Source organism: Mya arenaria, chromosome 3, assembly GCF_026914265.1.
Source record: "Mya arenaria isolate MELC-2E11 chromosome 3, ASM2691426v1".
Lineage (NCBI taxonomy): Eukaryota > Metazoa > Mollusca > Bivalvia > Myida > Myidae > Mya > Mya arenaria.
The window spans coordinates 44,405,252-44,423,720 of NC_069124.1; the positions used below are offsets into that span (position 1 = coordinate 44,405,252).

An 18,469-nucleotide genomic window follows, 5' to 3' on the forward strand; every position below is an offset into this window, starting at 1 on the left:
CTCATCTTTGACCAACTAATTTTCAATCGTTTCGTTGATGTGGATGAGTTTAGCGCATGCGCAATCAAAGCACAAAAAATGGCTGCCAAAATATGACAGGATGAAATAGTACATCAAAATAAGTTCTATTCTCTGAATTTTTCAAAACTTACATGTAATCGGTGACAAAAAACAATGAAGAACATTATATTCATTTATATGTTTAAAGACAAAATGTCGTATTTTAAAAAGAATAACTGAAAAATAAAAGAAAAAATCCCCAATTTTGGGGTTTGTTGTTTTTTCACCTACATTTTGACTTACAAGTGTATCGGACATCAAAAACCGTGTTAAAGACATGGGATCAAGAGGAATACCAGTTGATAAGGTTATATGCCGGCTTTTTCATTCATAATTGTTTTGTACTAGATGTTTGTTATTATTTGTTGTAAAAACGCTATTGTATCGACCTTAACTTGAATACTGTCTTGATCATGTCATGTACAAACTATAAGTACATTACACAGGGCTTTGAAGAAATCAGGACATTGTGTGTCCTCAAGATGGACAACATCTCATGATCTGGATATGTTCCAGTGGGAAAATTATTAACATTTAAACAGGTCTAGTAATTTGTATAAAAGTAAAAATACGTTACAAATTGGGAAAGAAGAGTGTATGCTTGGGAACCAAATATTAGTACATGCATCATTGTATGGCTCCCATTGCATGTATGTACATAGCTCCATGTACATCAATACATTTACAACCCCATAACTACATGTAAATTGCTAAAAGTGTAATAATATATATAGATATATATAAGACAGTATTGGAAAAGGAAATTCGAATGACACGCCTTAATTCCAAATATGCTACTTGTAAAGCAATATTACTTTAAACAATGTGGGGGGGGGGGGGGCTCCTTGATATATTAATTTCACAGTTATATGGAATGCCAAAATTACATTAACTAAAATACTGAGATATCTTAAATCAATTGAAGAGCTCTTTAAACCAATATTTCTACTAATTCTAGCAGCAAAGCATTTAATGCCGTCATTCATTAATAAAGAGAGCTCTTTAAATCAACTATAGAGAGCCCTTGTTCAACATATTTGAAGATACTTTTAAAGCTTCAATTCTAAAAAAAATTGTGAAATTTATTCCAATTAAAGTATCTTTTAAACTATATCATAGTAAAAAGAAATTGAAAAGAGCTTAATTGGATAATTGGTCTCTGTAAATCCATATAGCCCTTCTAACATCAAAGTTAATGTAGATTTTGCATTTCATACACTGTTATACATTTAGCGAGAATAAGAAATAAGTGTTTTTAACCTGAATACGTATAAAATATCATTTTTTTCAATATGTATGATGAAATACATGTAGGATAAAGCTGTGTTATGGTGTTTATTTATTTTTATAAATTATATTTGTATATTCTGAATCTGCATTTTTATTAATCTTAATATAATTAAGCTCTCGCCCAGAAAATATTTTGGCCTAAGTCTGTCAAACAAAATATCAAATGGGTGTGGCCTTCGCTTGAATCAATTGAGGCACCCTGCAATAAATCTTTAGTTAAAACCCTTCTTGAATTAATATTGTGTGATCTTCATGCTCAAATATTATATAATTTTTCCAGAGATTTCTGTCACTGTACATTTTAAATAGTTCTCTCTTTTTTTAAAGAGTTTTCTATTCTATGTTTTATGTTAATCATGTATTATTTCCAGGTTAACTTACGACTTATTCTTGTGAGCGGTAGAACAAAAGAATTCCTGTTTACACACTCCAGTTCTGCAGCAGATATTACAGATTATGTGTACTGTAACTGGCCAGTAGGTGAGTGACACTAGGCACACATTTACTTATCTTAAAGGGACTCGACACCAGCCATGCGTTCAGTAAACATGTTTGTGGCGAACATTTGCTGTTTGGTTTCCCGCTTGCAGTGTATGCGCTGCGTTGCAAATAGGGATACAAAACAAAACAATAGGGATACAAAACAAATTGTGAGTGTTTTGTTAATGCTCACCTTACTGGAAGCACTGCTGATGATACAACTGCATGAATAAAAAATTGTCAAAAACTAACATAAAATTGATTATACAGATATAGTTGTGTACAACACATTGAATCTTTATTACTGATGTAGCACATTGCTCCTGAAACATGTAATTTTCAAAGTTTTATCATATTATTCCAATTAAAAAAAAACTTACTCCAGGTCTGTCTACCACTTAAATCCCAGTTTATTTAAAAAAAAGTGTTGGCATGTTTTATTGTATAATTATGTACTAATCATGTGACTTTCACAGTCATGCTAAATATACATAAGTAATAAACTGGGAAACCAAGTGTTATTTTTTAAACAGGTTAACTCAGCTGAGACAGCGACAAAACAATCATGTAAAGTGCTCGGCCTCACACTAGCTTGTATTGACAATTCTAGGCTTGTTTTGTGGAAATATTGTATTTTGGAATCCATCTGGTGTCTAGTCCCTTTAAAGCTTTTTTTATCAAAAAATGATGTTAATCATATATGTGATAATTTCTTGGGTGGATTCCGGGACACTCGTCGTAATGTCAACGCACACTAGGGGGGTCCGGGGGCATTTTTATGACTTTCCGGGACAAACATGCACCCTCCTTGACTCCGTGACAGAGATACGATTTCCGGGACAATCCCGGACGTCCGGAACATTATCACATGTATGTGTAAATGTATTGACATATGATAAATTTGTGGCCTTACAGTAATACTAAAATTTCAGTATTGACATTAAACTTAATGCTATATGTTTCCAGAGAGGTAAAATTACAGCCAATAACTTCATATGGATACAATAAATGTTCAGTCAATAATACCTGGTGGAAGGAGAAAAACATTGTCATATGGTCACAGTGCTCCTGTTATCCCTGTTATAAAATGAGGGTTTTTGAGCTTCTTTGTTCAAAAAAAGAAAGGAATACATGTAACTTATATATATAGCTTTGGCTCCTCAGCAAAAAAAATGATCTTGGCCATAACTTAGAAGCTGTTCAAGATTTTTAAGTGTTAGAAGTTCACATGTTTTTTAAGCAAATATGCAAATATGTGTTGTATGGGCTATTGCTCTGGTTTTAATAGTTGCTGAGTTATACCCCTTTTTTGACTGAAAAACAACAGACAAGTGTTGCCATCTGCTCAGCGGCACTTTTGTTCAGAAGGTAGATTAACGATTATTCTAGTTAATTAAGCGATGTTTACCTATTTTACAGAATGGGGCGAGGAGAAGTTACCTGAAACAAACATTCTACGGTTGATATATCAAGGCCGGTTCCTTCATGGGAATGTTACATTAGGAGGTACAACTTTAAAATAAATATTTTAGTGTTTGAAATTGTATTTTGTATAATGGACTGGCAGTATATTTCAAATATCTTATTTTGTTAATTAACATACAGCCTTTGTTGATTTTATCAAGTGAATCGATAGATTTTAACAGGCTGGGTTAGTAGACAAAATATAATCTCAACCACTAAGCTGGTTATAGAGTTATTAGTAAGCAATTACCAAATAACTGTGTGTATATTTTAGTATTAATTACCTTGAACTATTACATAAAAGAAACAAAAGTTAAAAAATGTCTGGTTAATATTATTGTCTGAGTCTAGTAGTCTAAGCCTTAGATTCTGCCTATTATGATTATTAATGTAATATTTCTGTCTCGACATAGGAAAACATTATTATGTATTACAGTATAATTTAGTATCATATCAAATATTTATGTTATGAAATGTTACATGTAATCAGTACTTCTATTTGTATGAAGAAATTTAAGCTTAATCAGTTTTGCATCGGAACAGGAAATTTATACATGTACATGATTATTGATGTATTGATTAATATGAATAAAGCAGTGTCCTTTTTCATACAAATTTATCAGATCATCTCATCCTGTACTATAGGAGCATGAGAATTAAATTAACCAATTATCACAGTTGAATTAAAGTTGAGCACAGATAATATGTTGTGAATGAAATCTATACCTTTCAAATTCATCAGTTCTTCAAATTCATAAGTTGAATGATGTATACTTTAATGCATTTTTGCTATACATATGTACATGGACATGTATGTATTACCAGGGGGGGATCCAGGAATCAACGTTAGAACTTAGAGGGACGTAACTTAGGGGCACAACCTTTTGTCATTTGCCCCACTCCCCCTTCAGAATTGAAATTTTAATAGTAATTAAAATGTTGGAAGGAGGGTTTTGGGGTTACACTATACTGTAACAGTAGTAGCTTTGATCTTGACCCTGGCCTTGATCCTATGGGCCTCAAACGATATCCCATGAAAGGTCTTAATAACCTTTTCCTATATACCAAGTTTGGTCATGTGAACAGTGTTACTCCCCCAAGAAAAATCTTAATTTCTAGTCTGAAATGGTGCACTATTATTACTTTCTTTTTACGATTATGACATGGAAAGTAAACATTGACGGTAATGAATCCGCCAGTGATTACTTTATCAGAAAAAGGCATATAGAAGTTTAAAAGTATATTAGAGTATTATGAACTGAAAGGCTAGTAAGAGATTACCAGTAGGGGGCCATTTAAGTACAGACCTTATCTAAAGTCGTAAATCGAAATTGTGTTTGCGTAATTTTTTTTTTTTTGCTACATTTTTGGGTGATGGTTTAATTAGTATCAAAGATGAACTTAATAAAGGTAATGAATAAAAAAACAACTTTTTGCCCTTAATTTTGTGACATTAATACAGATTTAAGATAATTTCATGACTATTCCATACAAACAAACAATCCAGGAAGTCATTTTTAAATTTGAAGAATTTGTAAAAACATTTATGTAAAAAGGTTGAAAAAGAATATTAGCCTAAAAAATTCTGGCGTTTGTTGTAAATTGTTTAAATATGCACTCTTACTTCACAAAAAAGTTTTACCACAATTAATAATATTGTTTTAATATTCCAAAAAGGATGAATAAATGTCAGAAAAAAATGGTTAAAATGAGGAATACCAAGTTTAATTTGAAAGAAATGAGCATAAAACACAGTATTTCTACCTTATGAGACTATAGTAGACCATAGTAAATTCACCAATGAATCATTTAATATATCCGCTATTAAATATACGGTTACAATCTTGTTATCAGTAGTTAATATTTCCATGAAAAATTATATGCATTATTTAGTTTAAGGTTTATCAGTCAAAATTTATGTTCATTATGAATGTGTTTGAATTGATTTTAAATAAGAGTGTCACTTTAAATGGAATTCTGGGAGTCTTAAGACCCTTTATTTAAATATTTGGGGACAGAATCACTCGTAAGTTAAGTGTTGACTGTAAGGTCTTCATCAGACCGAAAAGAAAAGAAAAGTTTCTGATATTTACTACATCAAACAACTATTTGTGGGTTGCCACTATTTCCATTAGAATAGTTCATTCTCTGACACATACTACAGAAATTAGAGCATACATCTTTTGACCGATGCAGAACCCATTGGGCTTCAGGTTACACACCACCATTGTTATTCCCTATATAATTCAATGTAAAATTATAATTTTTAGACAACATTTAAAGGCATTTCGAGCGAATGCAGGCTATGATAACCACATATATTCTTAAAGTACAAGCTTTAAATTACCCTTTAAGCCAATAAAAAAGGGGGGTCAAGTTTATGCTTTAATCTCTACTCTAAATGATAAATCAAGCAAGAATAGATACTTAAGGTATAAAAGTTTCAGGAATAATGATAGTTTTGATTTACAGTGAATTGAGCATGTGATAGTTTTGATTTACAGTGAATTGAGCATGTGAAAACATGTCTATCAATCATAAGAACTTTTTTTTTTTATTGAGAATTTTCCACACAACGGAAGTACATATGACGTAATGGTGACGTCATTCCTATCAACTGTACATGATTCTGATAGAGAACCATTCACAATTTCACGGATTTCTTAGATTAATGCCTCCTACTGACCTACATGTGGTAAAAAAAAAAATCCTAACAACTATTATAGATATGTTTAAATGCAGTATTGGGCTCTTAAAATGCTTCAAAACCAGGCCCAAATTTCTCAAAATGTTTTAAGTCCCTTGTGACAGGATAAAGTTAAGCTCACTATTTATGTTTTTATATAATTTGAATAATATATACCCCTTTTAGGGTTTTTAAACTTTAAAAGGAATTATCTGTATGGTACATCTAATCACAATACCGTAAACTCTTTTTCTTGTATCAAATTCAAATTTTAGTATGTCATTTTGCTAATTGAAATAAACTATATATAAGCCTGTTAAGTTTCATGAAAGTTGGGCCAGGAGATTAAAGGGGTTGCTAAACCCCAATCAAAGTTCAGGGATCTTTGCTTCCAGATATCTATGTTCACTCCTGAATGAAACATTTTGCTGCACATTGAAAGTCCTATAACTGGGATGCACTGTTGTTAAGTTTAATGTGCACAAAATAAAACTTGGGACTCTCTGAGTTTTGCTTTGGACCGTGGGCGGTGAAATTTGAGAGCCCCGAGGGAGGCACTTAAGCAGATTGGCAACTGAATCACTGGGCTTAAAATAGACATGGGTCTATAATGTAAAATGTATGGATGATAATCAAGGCCTAAAAATAAATACATTTGGTTCAGGTTACCCGATCCTACCTACGAAATAGGCTCTGACACTACTGTTTATATAGTCAGGCCTAAAAAAAAAAATTGTTTGGTTAGGGTTACATCCTTAAAAAAAATAGGTAGGGTAGGTAGGCTTTTTATTTTTTTTTATTTTTTTTTTTTATTAGGTTTTATATAAGAATATAATTTTCATCATTGGAGAATGGTGTTAAAGCTATCTTCTGTACAAGCATTTAAGGTTTAAACTTAATATTAAAAAGCAATTAAAAAAAAAACGAATTTTTTTTTTTTTTTTTTTTTTTTTTTTTTTTAGTTTTTCATTTTTTTTTTCAAACTGACTATAAAAACGGTAGGGTCGGCGCCTATTCCGTAGGTAGGGTCGGGTAACCCGAACCAAATGTATTTTTTTTTTAGGCCTCAGTTAAAAAATAAATTAAAAATAAATTAATTTTTTTAAATGGTGTTTTGATGTGAAGTTTAAAATCTTTTTAGCTTTATAAAGAAGATTACATTAACATAATTCTCCAATGGTGAGTGTGACAATACAAAAAGCCTGATTATATAAAAAAAAAATCAATAAAAAAATCAAAAGCCTTCCTACATGAGTACCCTATCTGTTTTTTGAAAAGGACGTAACCTAACCCTAACCAAACCGTATTTTATAAGGGCCCTATCTTGGGGATGTGATCATTTCTTAAAAAGGTTGGGTAAACATGTTGCATAATCTGCTGCCTATTTTTACAGCATTACAACTGCCCCTCGGAAAGACTACAGTGATGCATTTAGTAGCACGGGAGAATCTGCCAGAACCTAACAACCAGGGTGAGTGGCGAGCATTGGATTGGGTTTTGTTTTTTTTTAAGTGTGAAAGTAGGCTGGTTATTGATTACTATTACTGATATTCATGTTCAAGTATTTTGAACTGCTGGTTATACAAAGCACAATCATGATCCTATTGAATTTGGGCCTTGGAAGTTATTTAATATTCCTTATACAATTTAAATTGATTGAAATCTTTGTTCAAGATTTTAATTTGGCTCAAATTTCCGACGATATAGCTCACATTGTCAGTAATGATTGCACATTTACCTCTAAGGTAAGCATATCCAAATTGAAGTAAAAGTTAAAAAATCATAAATTGGAATGTTCTTTTCTTTGATAATTTTACTGTTGTGAGTATAGTATTCATATATTCTTAATAAATAAATACATGCAAGGTTTTTGCACACATACTTAATGGCTTATGAAGATTTCTGTTTGTTTCATTTCCAGGCCAGTTGAAAAAGGACAAAAGTGGAGAGGCCAGTTGTAGTCTATGTTGTGTTCTTCTGTGATGTCACATGATCAGTGTTGACCAATGAGATGTGTTGTTACAACAGTCACATGGTCTGTGCTGTCCAATGAAAATGAACTCCAAAAAAGTTGTGAATTTAATTTGAATTCAAGTCTGTGGTTTTATCATTACTTCTGGCAAGAATCCTGATTATTGTTGTTATCTTTTCATCTTTTCATCATTATACATGTACAAGTTTCATGACAAAATGTCAGTTTCTTACCTAAGTCAGTTGCAATGTTTCTCATATTTTTAAAAGCAGCAGTTCATACGCTATTTTCTATTACAAACTATTACCTCTGTATCAATGTAAAATTGTTAATAATTCCAAATTTTTAGCGGTCTTTTAATCAGTTCTTTGCACTGGTGCCAAAAAGTTCATGGTACATGTACCGTACTCTCCTTGCTCGTGAACTTAAAAAAGACGGGCATTTTACTTTCTGTTATTTTGTTAGTGTAAAAGTAAAACCCAAGGTGTGTTTTGTTTGATGTGTGTGTGTGTGTTATATTTGCAAGATTGCTTGTAACTCAAATGAAATACAGTCAAACCTCGTTGGCTCAAATTGACTTGTTGTTGGCTCGAACTTGATGCAAATGACTGAGTTCTTTAATCTGATGGTAAGAATTTCCGCTTGGCCCAAACTTTTCCAGATGAGTTTTCGCTGATTCCTTTGAGTTTTAGCCAATGGGGTTTGACTGTATAAGTATATATACAATGTAATAAAGAAAAATTGTTTGTGTCTGTGTAAGATTATATATATTTCACCTAGTTTACATGAAATTCTTTTTTTACTTCTGGTGTTCACAAGTGAATTATACAGCAATCTTACACTGAAGGAAACAATTTTCCGTTTGATTTTATGCCTTAAAAGGATATTAAATGACACTTTATTAAAGTTTTCAAAATGTGCTGAAATGTACAAAAAAGTTTTCAAAATGTGCTGAAATGTATAAAAATGCAACATCATTTGGAAATGATGTCATTGAAATTTTGTCCAAGCCCTCTCCGTGCTGACATTTATAAACAGTGAAATATTATTTTTATTTCACAGATAAATATCGTTACCACCAGAAAGCATAACTATGATTGTTTCCTTTTCTCAATTTTAAAACTGCAAAGACTAAATTTAGACAATATGAAAAAGTATCATTTGTAATGTTCTGATTTTTCAAGGACTTGTTAAGAAGCCCTAGTTGTGCTAACGGAATAAAGGATAAAGGAAGAGTATTTTATTTATAAGTGTATTAATGAACTAAATTATTTCAGTGAAAATTTTGGTTTACTGCTAATAATCCAGTTATGATTTTTATGCCAGATTTACTCATTACATTGAATGAAACGTTTTGTAAAAGCCCTGAAATGTAAGAATATACACATGTATATAGTTGATATGAGCTGATATGTGCTAAAATATGTTACATCCCATTGTTATATCACAGTGTACATGTTTTTCTGGGCTGCTGGATAGCCTCATTTTACAATTTTCTTTATGATTTGGTACACATGTCTGCTGTTCCGAGTGAAAAATGTTGGATAGAATTTTTGATTTGTCAGTAATTGTCTAAAACTTATGTACATGTAGCTTTTCACCTTATGGCATAGCATTTGTATAACATATAGAAAATAGCATTACCATCTGGCCTCTTTTGTATCCTGTAAACAATCTGTTTTCCTATACATGTAGTTTAGGAAATTTGATATGGATTTTATCGATGAGCTTTGAACTTTGCTATCCCTGTACTTCTTATTCCCATAAAAAATATGTTATCAATGTATTACTTTAATAGATCTCAGGTAGTGTCTGATTTATTTACTAATGGAAAAATGTTACAGTGCATAAGGAGGCAATACTTTGGAGTTGGGTATTCAGGAGCCTTTAAGGGAGTACTTAGGACCGAAGGGGGTGTCATACAGTGCACAAGCATTCAAAATTTGGCATTATGTGATTCACTGACCCTTAAAAAAATTAAAACTGTTTTTTCCACTGAATGGTGTAGAACGGTGTAATTGAGATGCACATGGGGAGGCGGATTACACCCTCCATGATAAAAAAAATTGTCTAACATAATCTTAACATGATCTTTAGACAAGCAGTGCTTGCAAGACTATGTGTCTACTCAATAATTATATTAAACATACACATGCAGCAATGCAGCTTTGTCAAATTGATACAGAGGGGAACTTCCTCATAACTTAAAAATGTGACATTTTCAGAGTTAATTCATATTTAGATGTAAAGCACTATTTTGGGGTTATTTAGGAATCAGTTTGTTGATTTTTCTTTGCATGCACAGCTACTTTACTCCGCTAAGTATGTAAGACACTGGGCAGATTGTTCAGAACTTTGCTAAGTGAACAACATGATTTACGAATCGTTGTTAACTTTTAAACTTAGACTTTTAAACTTAGAATATTTGATATATTGTCCTCATAAAGTAGTAAAGCTTAAAAAGCTGTCTTAAATCTTGTTAGAAATACAGAGGATCTCAAGTGTATCCATTTAATTTCCTGGGCAGTAAATCTTTAAAAGTTAACAATGAAGTTAACAACGCAAAGTTCTGAACAATCGACACAATATATAAAGGTCATACACAACTAAAAAATATTAATTCTTTATATGAGTTCAAAATATACCTAATATTTAAAATGAAAATGTCATTGTTTGGAACTGTTCAGTCCCCTGCTTTCATAAAAGGCACACACCCACAATTAGTGTTTAATTGCGTAGATACTTCATCATATTGAAATTGTCATTGATTGGAACCTTTTGGTCTGTTCCTAAAGGGCACACCCCTCAATTAGTATAGTTCAGTGTTTAAGTACACGGACACATTATCGTATTGAATTTTTTTTAGGAATCTCAGCAAAAAAAAAGAAACATTTTTTTCTACAAGTCCTATTATATGACCAGAATGTACTTGTTAATATCCATATATCTCTTTAGTGGATGATTATACTGTCATTGACTGCCACATAAAGCCATCCTAGTTTTATAATGGATTAACTAGCTACTATATATTGGAAAAAATCCTCGTTATAACATACTGTCACACATGTATATAGTACTGGTGCAAGAAAAACCAGACACATGCTGTGTTATGTATATAGAATATCTTCTAGTTGCCATGGTGATTTTCTTGAAATACTTTGTTGTCTACGTAAAATATTCCGATTTCAATCCTGCAGACGCGGTCATTATTTTACGAGTGTTGATGCGTTCATTTAAATATTTAATGAACATCTGTACTAAAATCTTGCATTTTATTATTGAGGCAGACACGATTTTCTCATAGCCATCCTCTTATAATTGCAAAAAAATAATAATTTATACTTCCCTTTTTGAACTCCAGCCTTCTAATATATGACCAGGCGAGAAATTAAAGAATAGGAAAGTTTGTTTCTGATTTTGGGTATATAATTTTTATTATAATTCAGGGCCAGACCCAGGATTTGGCATGGGGGGGGGGGCACATTACAGAATCAAAGTTGGATATGCCCACCCCTACCCGAAGAACAGAAAAAATATAGGCTTTTAATGGGGTATTCTGTATTTTTGGAACAGTTTCCCAGGACAATTTTGGGTAAATTAGTTCTACAATAATTAAATCAAAAGTGAACTGTAACAGTTTCTATGCCTCTAAGCGGACACTTATGAAGTGTATAGACAAAGAAAACAAATTGTAAATGCACTCTCTTTGTTTAATTAGTTATAAAGTAAGTGCAAGTATATCTGTATGTGGTTTTCAAGATGGTGTGAATGTTCTGAATATAGACCTGAGTATTCTATTTATTAAATGTTTGAGTTGAAGTGTATTTTTCTGAATACAGACAACATTTAAAGGGACTAGACACCAGATGCGTCCAAAATTCCAAAATCGACAAGTACAGTATTTCCTCAAAACAAGTCGAGAATTATCAATACGAACTGGTATGAGGCCTATAATACATTATTTTACATCATTAAAATAATATTTTATTGTTGTCTCAGCTGAGTATACCTGTTGGAAAATAGCGTATTCTGGTTTTTCAGTTTATAGTGTGTATATTTAGCATGTGAAGCTTCTGTGATAAAAACAGATACATATACTAATGCAATTTCAATTAACAGGGATATATGTGGTAGAAAGACCAAGTAAATTTTGCATTGGAAAAATATGCAAAATCAGCGAAAAATGCATCTGTGGTAAAAGATGAGATACACCTGAGTAGGAAAGATTCCATGTGTTGTAAACAACATGCATGATCAAATGTATGTAAGTTTTTGACAATTTTCATTTTTTTCTCACATTGGTATCATCTGGTGTCTTGTCCCTCAAAACAGACATATGAATATTTATATAGCATTTATTTTTAATTCTATGATTATGTCTCCCTGTTTTTATCCTCCTTCTCTTCTGAGCTGCGTTCAGTAAATCTTTCAGTGGAATATTTTATCACCATTTCCAGGGTGAGAAATCATGTGACTTCAATGGGGCTCTCACATGGGTCAACATGGGTCACAACTTGATGTAAACAAACAAGTAGGAGACTTAACTTTCTCAATAACTTTTTTGACAAAAAAAGATATGAAAATATTTCCAAGCCTATAAAAGACTGCTATTTTTTGCTTCTATATGTGTGAAATATTTTAGATTTGCTTGTTTATAAATGATGCAACTAGAAAATAGCATAATCTTTTATATTATAAGCTAAGAAATGTTTTCACATCTTTTCTGTCAAAGAAGTTATTTAGAAATGAAAGTAATGTCCCTTTTATGTTTACATCAGTTTTGACTGGTGGTGATCCATGTGAGAACCCCTTTAAAGCCTCGGGATCCCTCACCCTGATTTCTAGTATTGTTCTTTTATGACTGATGTGATATCTTTGTGTGAAATTGTGTAAACTTTTGCCATTTTGGGGTTCAAAGATGTAAAATTTGTTTACGAATAATTGAATTTTTCACATCATTAAATGATTTTAATGTTTCATTAAATTTTGTAACTAAGTAACGGTTAGTTACGAAATATTTGTCTTCATCATATTCAGTTGACACCATTGTTTAGACGGATTTCAACCATGATAGCTCATTTGTTTTGTGTTTTTTTCAAAGAAAAAAAGGTTTGAGATATTGTCATATTGCTGATTGTGTTATCGTCTTTGTTGTTTCTTGGATGCAAAACTTTTTATGTCGATGAACATTCAGAAACAGTCAAAGAAACATTTTTTGAACATGAAACTTGGTAGACATGTTCACATGAACAATAGTTTGTCAGTCCCACCACTGAGGCAAAATCACTTGTGGAATTATGTATGACCCTTGGTTAACTTAGAGAACAGGCGAGCGTTTGCATACCTTTGCCTTGCTCTTGTCTGAAAGCTGCACTATCACAGATTTACTGTTTTGACAACTTTTTTTATTTATTTTCTTGGATTGAGCCAATTTTTGGGTTAATATCTTCAAACCAGTGATATAAGACTACTGAAAAAAGATCAGATCGAAGATTTTTATATTTCTGTTGAAAAATTAATGTTTTTTGGCTAAAAGCGGTACTAACCGTTTAAGAAAAATGCATAAAACATCAATTTTTGAACTTAAATATGAAAATTTGCGATCTATTTTTTTGTCAGCTGTCTTATATCACTGGTTTCCATGCATTTTCGCATAAATTGGCTTGTTCCAAGACAAATAATATAATAGTTGTCGAAACGTTCAATCTTTGAGAGTGCAGCTTTAACCGTTTCCATTTATTGTTGATTATGGTGCATTTAAGTGTCCATGTATTGTATTCCTTCTAAACATTTTTATCAATTGACTCAAAATCTTTACCTTTATCTGCCATGTGTTCAGTAAACACGTTTGAGGCGACCATTTACTGTTTGGTTCTTTGTTTGCAGTGTATGGTCTGCTTTGCAACAGGGATACAAAACAAAACAGTTAGAAGGAAAGATAGATATATTAATAGTTGAAACATAGTGGGTGATAGCTTATCAAAGAACACCAAGACTTGAGACAGATATGTGTTGTAATTGACTTGCTCTTTGAACAACGATCTTCAAATGTTATTAATATAGCTATATATTGATATGTTTAAATTTCTGTGGTAATTTATCATTGAGAAAGTTTTCATCTGCACGAAGTAAAACTTAACAACACTTGAACATGATATAGAAATAATGATTGTGAACAGTAATTTATACATTCAGACTATTCATGCTGATGGCCAAGATGAAATGTTTCTTCTAATTAATGTTGATATTATTATTATTATATAAGAAGACTTCTTACTTTGTCAATATTTAAACCCATTAACCGATATAGACGCATTTTCACGCATTTGAACACATCTGAGAAATGTGAGTATTGAAAACATTTTGGAAAACGGAGCATTTGCTCCTGATGGATCAAATGCTCCAATTTCCATAATGCTTTAAAAACTTTTCAATATTCAGTTTTTGGTTTTCCAGAAAATTCAAAATTTTGAACTACCGGTAAATATAGAAAATGACATCATAATCTAAATATAGCATATCAGGTAATGGGTTAAGTTATGGGGATAGTAAGTGACCTAATATAGGATATTTGGGGCAAAGGAATCCATATCTGGTGAGACTTAGGATCGAACCCGAATATGGTTTTCTGTGCCCCTATATCTCATATCGGGTTACCGACTTACCCTGCAATGTATGTATAACATCAACAACCTGTTTTCATTGACTCACCAATGGGATTTTTTTTCATTGGATTCGGAAAAAAGACACCATTTTGTTATAATCTACCTAGGCCTAAAAAAAAAAAAATGTCCGTTTCGGGTAACCCGACCCTACCTATAAAAATGTGTCGACAAAAAAAAATATTTGTTAGCAAATAGAGAGTTACGAAGGACAGATAAATGCAGATTTTAATCAGGATTATTGTTTATATGATAAAACAAAGTCAGGCAATGACAGTAATGTAGGAAAGACTGCCATGTGCAAGAAAACACAGAGAACTTACGACAGATTTTGAAAAAGAAAAAAAAATCCCTACCTACCCTACCTAGAAATTTTGGGAAGGTTACCCTAAACAAACAATTATTTTTTTTGGCCCTACCAAAATTAATATGGAAAACTATGGGGTTACCGCGTAATCAGTTCTGTTCTAATGGCATTGCATCATTCATGTTTGAGGTGTAATATACATAGATCTTCATTAAAGGGACTTGCGCACATTTTATATTGTCTAAGGTATGGAAAATATTAACTTCATATAAAATATGAACAAAATGATTGTAAGTTAAGATCTAGGCTCTAGCATTAACAGGTTTTTGAAAATAGTGACAGAAAATCTGCTGAATAGTGTAGCAATGCAATTGAAAATTGAATGACTGTAGACTTGGATTTACCAAATTCTGTACAAATAAGTTTCTGTGAGGTACCGTTTGGCATTGGTTCATACAAGAAAGTAAAATAAATCAATTCGAACAAAGATTAAAAATAGTGTAAATCTGGTGAGAATATCCATTTAAAGGCTGATAAGATGGAACTGATGGCTTATAAGCACCTGCTAGAATGGCATTATGAATGATTTTGCAATATATATGTTTATCTGCGACTGTATTAACATGACCTATTGATTTACATTGTACTATTTAGTTTGTTGAGACAACTATGAGTTGTCATAGTAAACAATCAATAGGTATTGTCACAGCCTTGTTTTCCGAGCCTTAAAAATTTGCCATAACTTAGAAACCATTGCAAATTCCCATGAAACTTGGCACACATGATGACAATGGCAATGTGCAAGTTTATAAAAAGTTCCATAATAATGTCAAGATATTTGTTGAATTATAGATGATCCTTTCTGAATGGAGAAGTGGGACAAGGGTTGAAATCAATTATTCAAATGAAACTTACATATGTTGATGGAGAAATTTGCACATGTATAACAACATGTATAATAACAAGGGGCTGTTTCAATTTTAGGAGTATAATCTGAGTGTTTTGATTGCACTGTGAAAACAGCTGTCCACTAAATGGAGTAAGGAGGTATATGAATGATATTGAATACAGCCCAGGGCCACAAACTCTAAATAAATACTGAGTTATATCCCTTTTTCAACTGAAATCAAAAGAAAAGACAAGCGTTTGAATCCCCAGCGTTGTTCTTGATTTTCTAGACTGGTTATTCTGGATAGGAAAAAAAACTACTTAACAATTTTTATATTATTATATAATTTTACTTAGCGACTGCACAGTGTATGTTTTTGTTTCATTTGTATACATTACTTTGTCTATCCATGAAATGTTTTGCCATGTATGCATGCATATTTAGTAAAACTGTTGTTATTGTAATGTTAAATGCATTTAAAAGATGCACTTTTAAATTAAATATTATAAAAACAAGAAAAAGAATGTTGTTGTTTTTTCTTTGTGTATCCCTTTGCCATAAAATATTTGGCCGATTGTTGTTAAAATTAACAACGTTGTTGACGGCATCTTTGTTGACTTTTAAAGCTGCGCAGTTTAACCGTTTGGACCACTTTTTAGCTCACCTTAGGCGTAGGTTGAGGTTGAGCTATTAGGATCGATGAATGTCTGTCGTCTGTCCACACTTAGTTTGTTAGCGCTCTAGTGGTCACATTTTTGCCTAAATTGTCACGAAAGTTGGCCAAGATGTTTGTCCCAGTAATTACTCTGTCAAGGTAAGACGAATATCCTGGAAATTTGTCATAAAGGTTGTTTCGATGATTTCTAGCTCGAGTTCGAATATGGGTCATCTGGGATCAAAGACTACGTCACGGAGCCCAAATATGGAAAAACTTTGTTAACACTCTAGAGGTAACATTTTAAGCCCAAATATCCTGGAAATTTTTCAGTAATGTTTTTTCTAGCTCAAATTCGAAAATGGGACATCTGGGCTCAAAAACTAGGCCACAGAGCCCAAATATGGGAAAACCTAGGCCACAGAGCCCAAATATGAAAACAAAACTTGTTAACATTCTAGAGTAACATTTTCAGCCCAAATATTCTGGAAATTAGTCAGAAATGTTGATTCGTTGATTACTAGCTCAAGTTCGAATATGGGTCATCAGGGGTCAAAAACTAGCTCACAGAACCCAAATATAGATAAACCTTGTTAACACTCGAGAAGTGACATTTTCAGCCCAAATATCCTGGAAATTTGCTAAAAAAGTTGTTTCGATGGTTTCTAGCTCAAGTTCCAATATGGGTCATCTGGAGTTATATAAATCCAACTTAATATTGTAAGACATATTGCCCTTCTTATCTTTTTAAACGCATATAGATTTGTCATGTTTTTACAGCATGTTTAAAAAAACTGGACGTATAATAGTTCCACCTATTGTGTACGGAAGGGCAGACAGGCGCCATCCAGTATGTAGTCCGATCAATTACTTTTGAGCCCTTTGTCCAATCATGACCAAATTTGGTCAGAATGTGTATGAACGTGTTTAATAATTAGCAAAATTGCAGTAGGTACCCGAGAGTTATTGCGTTTTTATTATAGAAATTGACTAAAATGATCTCTTATCTAGCTCTTATACTATCAATAACTTTATGCATTTGTCCAATCATCACAAAATTTAGTGAGAATGTGAATGGGCATAATACATCAGAGAAGCCAAATTCCTGTTATTGCCCTTTAATTATCAGCAATTCTATAGCACAAAGTTTTACTCAGGTGAACGATATAGGGCCATCTTGGCCCTCTTGTTTATTTTATGTCTTGGAATGAGCCATTTTTTGCGTAAATGTCTGAAAACCAGTGATATGAGACTGCTGACTTAAGAGCAGATTGCAGTTTTCATATTGACGTTCGAAAATTAATGATGTATGGCTAAAAGCATATTTACGCTTTAAGAAAAATGCGCAAACATAAATATGAAAAACTATGATCTGTTTTTTTTAAAAAACAGAAGCAGTCCTATGTCACTCGTTTCCATTCAATTTCGCAAAAAAAGTTGTCAAAACTTCCAATATGTGAGAGTGCAGCTTTAAAGGGCCTCGTTCAGGTTTTTCAGGGTCAGACATCGCTTTTTTATTTCATGTGATAAAACATCTACAAGAGTTAGAACTGTGAACAAAATTAGCTCATTCTGAGACATAAAAAAGTTATGACTGTAATTTTGTGAGAGTGCAGATTTAAAGTTGCACAATTCTATGATGTAGTCATACATTTAAATGAAAAAAAAATGTGTACACAATATTGCAGATCACAAGTCATGACAAGTTTGTCTATGAAACTTCCAGAGCAGTAACGAATTGAAAGTTAAGAACAACGTTAACAACGCTTAAAATTACCAAAGTTTGAACTTTTGAATTTCCCTGTTTTCTAAAGCTGCACTCTTACAGATTGACCGATTTGTCAACTTTTTTTCAGTGTTTTTTTGTCTTAAAATCGGTTGATTTTGACATGAGTGTTTCCTTATTCTTCGAATAGTCAAGCTAAAATTGAATTTTCGACAGTTTCCCAAACAATAATATCTATTCCGGCGTCGGCGCCGGATTTAAGTTTTTAGGCAAGTTTG

The 18,469-nt window shown here is 32.2% G+C and overlaps 1 protein-coding gene across 1 annotated transcript; it reads left to right on the forward strand.

Moving 5' to 3' along the window:
• Positions 1-74: 74 nt before the first annotated feature.
• On the forward strand, positions 75-16,328 carry LOC128228004 (ubiquitin-like protein 3). Its single transcript, XM_052939014.1, has 5 exons — positions 75-367; positions 1,722-1,830; positions 3,250-3,336; positions 7,374-7,451; positions 7,902-16,328. Exons 1-5 carry the CDS (start codon positions 338-340, stop codon positions 7,961-7,963), a joined length of 366 nt encoding a protein of 121 aa, XP_052794974.1. The 5' UTR covers positions 75-337; the 3' UTR covers positions 7,964-16,328.
• The last annotated feature ends 2,141 nt before the right edge of the window (positions 16,329-18,469 follow it).

Coding starts and splice junctions, on each gene's coding strand:
- LOC128228004 (XM_052939014.1), top strand. CDS start 338: ATGGGATCAAGAGGAATACCAGTTGATAAG. Junction 1,831..3,249: donor GTACTGTAACTGGCCAGTAG/GTGAGTGACACT, acceptor CCTATTTTACAG/AATGGGGCGAGGAGAAGTTA. Junction 7,452..7,901: donor GCCAGAACCTAACAACCAGG/GTGAGTGGCGAG, acceptor TTTCATTTCCAG/GCCAGTTGAAAAAGGACAAA.